General features: G+C 21.7%; 1 protein-coding gene and 1 long non-coding RNA gene across 4 annotated transcripts in view; one reads left to right on the plus strand and one right to left on the minus strand.

The window, feature by feature from the left end:
- LOC126907942 (uncharacterized) overlaps positions 1-7,238 on the plus strand; it is a 143,560-nt gene extending 136,322 nt beyond the window's left edge. The window contains exon 7 of the mRNA XM_050689671.1: positions 7,203-7,238. Within this exon, the coding sequence (XP_050545628.1) occupies positions 7,203-7,214 (12 nt within the window). The 3' untranslated portion in view covers positions 7,215-7,238. The remainder of the gene's footprint in view (positions 1-7,202) is intronic.
- On the minus strand, positions 967-4,662 carry LOC126907973 (uncharacterized). 3 transcript variants are annotated; one of them, XR_007704661.1, is made up of 4 exons: positions 4,553-4,662; positions 3,889-3,982; positions 1,772-1,917; positions 967-1,683 (listed from the first exon to the last, which is right to left on the minus strand). It is a non-coding gene; the product is annotated as an uncharacterized LOC126907973 (long non-coding RNA). The 3 variants fall into 3 exon arrangements; XR_007704662.1 differs by lacking the exon at positions 4,553-4,662 and adding an exon at positions 4,306-4,391; XR_007704663.1 differs by lacking the exon at positions 4,553-4,662 and adding an exon at positions 4,190-4,299.
- Positions 7,239-7,737: the final 499 nt, after the last annotated feature.

The following is a 7,737-nucleotide window of genomic DNA, read 5'->3' on the forward strand; positions in this document are numbered from 1 at the left end:
TATATGTTTCCATTTTGTTTAAATATATTATATTTTATTTACTTAAAAATCGTAAAATTATCTATCTAAAAAATAACCTAGCATAGAGGGGTCGCGGCACAGTCGGAATGTGGTATATTTGAGTGCAGTATAGATGATATCTGATAGTGATCAATATCACTATCATAAAAAACACTTCGATGCAAATCTGTAGCTAGCGTTTAATTTTAAGAAATTGGTTGATTATTCTAAAAGCAAAATTAAATACTATTTCTATCATTATTCCTAATTAGTTGCTTTATGAGTATAATTTATGAATAAATATCTATTAAAGCAATTCATCGTAGTATGACATTGATATTTAGTATTTTAGTATTTAAATTTTTTCGTATAATTTATAAAAATTATAAAGTAGATATAACTGTTATGAGAAACGTGTATGAAAATTGAAGTGCTTGACACAGAACTTTTTAGATAATAATTTGTTGTTAATTATAAATAAATGGTCAGAAAAAATTCATTAGAGTAAAAAAAATATTTTTATTTTCGTGCAAATTTCTAGTCAGTAACTATATTTTTTTTATCACCAATAAATTTAATATTATAACTAATTAGTTAAAAACTATAGGATATAACTATTATAGTATTGAATATTTTAATTGTTAGATCTATTTAAACAATAAAAATTACATAGAAATTATTAATATTTCTTTTGAAATGATTTATTACAGTAAAAATATAATTAATAACATAAAAAATTGTTTTTAAATTATTACAGATAATGATTTTTATTAATTTAAAAACAATCAGTGCAAAATATCATTTTTAACCAATTTTTTTGATATTTTAAAGTTGATTTTTTGAAAGTTTATAATAAAAAAAAGTTCAATTTGTTAAACTTCAAGTTTGAAATTTACATTATAAAATAAAAAATTTTATGAGAATAAAAAATTAATAGTGTTAAGATATTAATAAAATGACTGGAAACTGTATAATTTACTATAAATTTGTCAGAAAAGCTCAATATTTTTTTTATTGTAATAGATCACTTAAATATAAAACAGAGTAATCATTTTTAAGTAATTTTTGGTGAAAAAAATATTCTACAATTCAAATATTCATAGTATAATTAATTTTAACCAAAAAAAAAACAATCAAAATGTTGTTAAAAGAATCTACTCAATTGAATGTATTAGTTGTGATCATTTAATGTATCGTTTAAAAAATTTGGTCAAGTACCAGATGAGAAAATAAATGAGAGCAATAAAAAAAAAAATACATATTAAAATGACTTTAATATGAATAAGAAATTTCTTCAAACAAGGGGGACTGCAGTGATGAGATTCTTGATAATTATTATTGTTATTGAATTTAAATGACATAAAAATCAAATTATTTAAAAATTGTTTTCTAACTCAATAACTTTTGTAAGGTATTATAAAATAAAATAAAATACAAAATCGAAAAAATTAACATAAAAATAGCATACGGTAGAAATTTTCACCATAAGACAAAATAAAGTCCGTCATTTTTTTTTCATAATAAAGTACATTACATTAGTTTTAATTAAGATATACAGAAAAGTGTCAGTATTTCCGGAACACTTTAAAAAGTTAATTTTTTATGAAAATAGGAAAAATTGTCATTTTGAATCTCCTCTTGTGGATAAGTAAAGGGTCAGATTTATAAAAATATATCACGTATCTATAAAAAAAATATATATTGTTTTTATCATTATAAAAAAATTATGGCAGTTTTAAGTAAAAATCATTGAAAAAATGTCAAAAATTACCGATTTTTAAATTTATAAATTTTTGTAAATTTCTGCATTTACAGGGAACAAGGAAAATTTTTTTCCATTTTTGATGGTAATATCTTCGACTAGATACGATTTTTGAATTTTTGAGGTATCGTTGAAAGAAATGGGTTTGGTGAGAGCTGAAAAAATGTGGTAAGAGACATACAAAAAAAATAAATAAAATATCTAAGTAATATTAATACCTTCTCAGCTTGACATCGAAGCTAAAATAGGATTGGTATTTTGAAAGTTATTAACTCTTAAATATAATGACTGGTGGTGAAGTGCGGATATGTTTATTTTTATCTCTAGCTATTTATTAACTATACTAACGCTCTCAGCATATTATAAAAATACTAATATCTTTTAAAATATTAGTATAAACTTTATTATTGACCAGCCATTAGAAAATTATCTATCTAAGAATAAAGATAATTTTCTAGTATGTAAGTTAGTTAAACATACAGAGTGAAGTAAATTTAACTTCAAACTCTCATAACTTTAGATTCTACAATAATTTCATTATAATTTATTTAAAATACTTTTTACATTCTTAGACTACTCTGAAAGTATAATAATAAATAAAATAAAAATTTTTTTTTTATTAAAAATAATTAACAGAAAATATGCTTTTTACATAATATAAAAATGCAAAAATTGTTTTAAAAACATACAATGAAATGATTTTAAATAAAAAACTATATGACTTGGTAATTTGACCTATTCCAATCTATGTATGTTATTATTAAAAAATTTAAATTAATAAAACGATAAGAGAAAAAAGGAGGGATAGGCACAAAATTGTTTTCCGGAAATTATAGAACGAAGGATACTAAATAATTATATAATATTTTATATTTTTAAAAATATTGCATGAATAATAATTTATGCTATTGTAAAATCATTTTATAAATTAGCAATTTAAAATTAATATTTTTAAATTGTCAGGAAAATTTAAATAATTCTATTTCAATTTTAAAATAAACAATAAAACCATGATCATTTCCTTTTAATAGTTCTAATCATGATTATAAGATTTACAAAATATTAATGTTAAATTAATTTTTTTTATTGTCAAGTTAATAAATTCATCATTAATAACATATTTACACAATTCGTTGACGAAAAAAAAAAGCGTTTCTTAATTAACATTTCTCTACTTAACATTTTATCTTCACCGAGTATAAAAAAACAATGATTGAAAGACGTTTTTTAGATTTTTTTTTTGGATTTATGTAAAGTTAATGGTCACTTTATCTATTATTTTTCATAAATCATTTAATATAACTAGAGACAAATAAAGGGAGAAATTGTTCCGGGTGTTGAAATTGCTGAAATCGTTTCTAACACATAGTTTTTAAAATATATTAAACTAATTTACATATAATGATTCATATTAGACAATATAGTTTCAAATTAATAAATATAACTTTAAATGAGCGTAACTCGGCATCACCATATGAAGAATTTGGTTTTGCTATACAGTTGCATATAATTATTATGTATAATTTATAAAAATAATGATTGCACTTATGTTTTTAATTAGATATATTTTTTTTTGTACACATTATATGCGTCTGGATGCTATAAAAAACAAAATGTACTTGTATTATTATATGATATATACATATATATATATACTTTTTAGTATTAGAGAGCAATATTGGTCATGAAGGAGAGGCGTTTTTCATCTTTACATAGGTTGTAATATTCCTAAATAAATCTCTGAGTATCGCTAATGTTACTCTGTAGATAGATTTCATAGGATAATTGAAATTGATTGATTAAAGTTCAATCTAGGGTAATATTTAGCCTCATTATTATTCTTGAATAAATTAGATAAAGTAAAAAAAATTTCAATTTCAATACAATATATTAAATTTATATATAAATACGCCACTGAAATTTTTTCTTAATTAATCTTTGACTAGTGGGAGCAGTAGCTATTATATTTTTTTTATCGCTACAAAATGACTTTTATAAAATATGCAATTATTGAAAACACTAAATCTTTAAAATATACGGTTTTTTTTTTAAGAAACAAAAGTCATTAAATATAATTGCAATTTATTATTATTGTTATTAATTGCAATAATTTGCGACATACATACCAATAACATGTATCTGACATATTTTTAAAGTTGATATTTTGATACAACTGAATAAACTGATTTTCATGAAAATTTTTCGTTTAAACATTATCTCCTAATAAAATGTATTATATTAAATTGAACTTAACATGTATCTCTTGTGTCAAAAAAATTTTTTTTTTTCGTCCTTTTAACAATGTCAAAATTATAATCATAATAATCTGTTAATTATCAGATACATATTTCGAATGATAGATGTAATATCCTGTTTTATTTTAAAATTCATACAATGAATAACAGGTTTTCCGTGTATTAGACTTACATCGTTTAAATGTCAGTCAAGATTATCAAATGTAATTGATAGGTCAATATAATATTTTTGTAATTCTTATGATTAATTTTCAAATTGAAAAAAACTAACAATATTTTAGTACGTACTATTCATTTAAAACGAGCACAATAAAAAATGTTTAATAAAGATTTCTTGTTTTAAATATTTCTTGAGTTGTAAAAATATATTCAATGTTCGATTCAAAAGCAAATTTTTTTTTACCGATTTAATGAATATAAAAGTTTTTAATAAATGTATAATATACATTGTATATATAAACTACAATTAATCATATGACTTTCAGTTATTTTTAAGTCCTTAGCACCCAATTTAAATAAATATAACATGACTCACTAGGTATTCCCTCGATTAAGAATAAATATTTTTTTTACATTCAAAAAATTAGCTTATGAAATTTAGTAAGATTTTTAGTTGACCAAAATACTTCATAAATTAAATTGTTTAATTCTTTCATGATTTTTTTAGAGCTATGTTGTATTGATAATAGATAAAAATAAAGGAGAATTATCTTTGTTTAATATCATACAATTCTGTCATTTCTGAATATAATCCATAAATTATTTAAATTTTCCGTAACTATATCTTATTTAAATTTTTTTTAATAATATTCTCGACAACATTACATAATTCAATTATATTAATAGGAATAAAATATTGTAGAATTGATTTATAAGATTAAATCAAACAACATTTAGCACTCGAAAAAACATTTTCTGAAATCTTTAATTGATTTATTATATAAGAACTTCTTTGCCACAAGTGTTATTTAAAAACGAGATTTTTATAATAAAATGCCTAAAAAAAATCTTGCAAATGTATTTTATGTTAATTAAATTTTTAGTGGTATATGTTTTATTATCCTACTGAAAAATTTTCATTCAAAACATAAGAGCTGATTGTATAATTTAATATACAATTAAACTATTATCAACATTTAGTTTATAATATTTAACTAATAAACTTAGTCAACTGTGTATAGTAAAAATTATATAATTTATCGGAATATGCAGAATTATTTATTTGACATTGAAAACTAGTTTTCTTCAAAAATAATAATAATAATTTTGATAATTATTTTTTGTGCCTTATTTATGTAGTATTTATTTCTTAATTAATAAGTAGTTAAATAGTTTTTAGCTCTATCCCTTAGATGCAATTTGAACAAAATGTTTGAGGATAACTAACTTAATTTCTCCCCTCCTTAATAATATATAGATGTAAATTTCATAATTTTAAAGAGGCTGAAGCATAATTAGGAGAGTTAAGCCCCTCTACACCCTTAGATTGCGTCTATCCCCTTGCCCTTATAAGGGTATCAACTTTTTTTTTTTAATGGGACATACATAATTAATAAGGTATTTTATTAGATATTGGTCTAATTTAGAAAACAACTAGTCGATAATAGCTTTTGAACTAATATTTATTGGTATTTTTATATCTAGACAAGAGAAGGAAATATGTATAATAAAAAAGATAATAATCCGCACCTTGTCGCCAGTCTAAATTTAAATATAATAATAACTTTCAAAATAGAGGTTTAAAAAATGTTAACTATTAATCATTTTCGAACATTTAATCTATTCAAATATGTATGTTACCATTAAAATAAATTTGAAATTTTTATAAAGTATAATGGATAAACCGAAAAATTACTTGATATTTTATAAATCGAGAAAAAAATAATACTAAATAAAATAAAAAAAATTCTCCTGACTAAATAAACTGAAATATAGTTTGAAGATAAATATTCTGTGTAAATCGCTGTATACACACATCAGACATTTGATTATGAGAAGCTTATTTTTTAAATACGAAACATGTGTTTCATTGTAAAACAGCCTTCATCCCATTTTTCGTTGATGATATAATATATGATGTTATATTATAACATCATAGAATTTATCCTGTTTGGATCAAATTGTACAAACTTTGGATAATTTAAGTACGACTTTACTAATTATAATATCACCATTTAATAATTTTCAATTAGTGATGTTTTTGACACATATTGCTTTATTTATTTTTATGTAATAAATGATTTATATTAGTGATNTGTACAAACTTTGGATAATTTAAGTACGACTTTACTAATTATAATATCACCATTTTATTTCCAGTTTAATTAAAATCGAACTTTACTGTAAATTCAGCAAAAATATAACAAAAAATGTAACGAAATGATTTCGCTACATCACCATCGTGTTAATTACAATAATCAAAATATGATTGTGTGATTGAATGTTTTTAACAGAAATTTGTTTTATTACAATAAGATTAATGAACACAAATTGTTTTTTTTACTTTTAACAATAAATCAATCAATTATTAATAACTAATAAAATTCATTAAATAATACACTATACGAATATGGAAAATCATCAAAATCGTTTTATTATTTATTACAAATACCTTATGAATAATTATTTACCAATAGTTATCATTTTTAGTGATTTAAAATTTTATAAAAAAAAAGTTGAAATATTTCAAGTATATTTTAAATATGAATCATTTTAAATTTTGAATAAAAAATTTAAATGTTTGTATGAACAGTCACATTTAATAATTTTCAATTAGTGATGTTTTTGACACATATTGCTTTATTTATTTTTATGTAATAAATGATTTATATTAGTGATATCATTAAGGAAAAATGACGTATATGGCTTTTTGATAGGAGTTTCTTATAGCCGTTTCAATGATTTTATTAGATTTTGCATTAAACAATTACTAAATACTAATGACTAGTTGAACATTTTTTATAAATAATATCAAAATTGCAAACGATTTCAGAAAAATGATTTTCAAAATGATCGAACTAGCGTTTGCCTCTTTTTTTACTAGGACTTCAGTATTCCATATTATTTGGAGTCCAAGCGAACACGATACTTAATGGTATAATGAATTAAATAACTATATAGGTAATATTATATAAAATTTCAGTGACAAAATAATTGATTTGGGAATCTTATTATGTTATTTTTAGGAATATATTTGACCTTCAGCCGACATTAAGCTATTGTGAGTATAGTTAATTTGATAACGTTAACACACTCAAAAAGATTTGTAGATAAATAAATAAAAACGCAAAATAAACGCGTTTATTAACACAAAAAAATTAAATAGCTAATAATAGATTAACAAAAACTATTGCCTTTCCTCCTTTCAATTATTTTATTTGTGCCGTCTGTTAGCACTACCGTTTCTTGATTAATTACAAAGCTGGTTTTTTAGTAATAAGAAACTTCTTCTTTAAAAATTCGGGATAATCACGTTTAAGCGCATTATCAATATTTTTATTGTTAATCTACAACTCGTTTGGTTACATATAATTACTACTCAGTTAGGTACATAAAAAAGCTACCAGTATAAGTAAGTCTAGTACAGTGCAGTAATTAACAACTGCTTTTACTTGATAAGCTCTATTAGGTTTTGTTAAACAAACCGGTTGAACAAATTGTTAGTTGTGAATATAAGATGGACGTTAGTATATCTGACGTTTCAAAAACCCGTCGTGGAAA

The sequence above is a fragment of the Daktulosphaira vitifoliae genome, unplaced genomic scaffold, assembly GCF_025091365.1.
Source record: "Daktulosphaira vitifoliae isolate Bord-2020 unplaced genomic scaffold, ASM2509136v1 Scaffold_5, whole genome shotgun sequence".
NCBI classification, from domain to species: Eukaryota; Metazoa; Arthropoda; class Insecta; order Hemiptera; family Phylloxeridae; genus Daktulosphaira; species Daktulosphaira vitifoliae.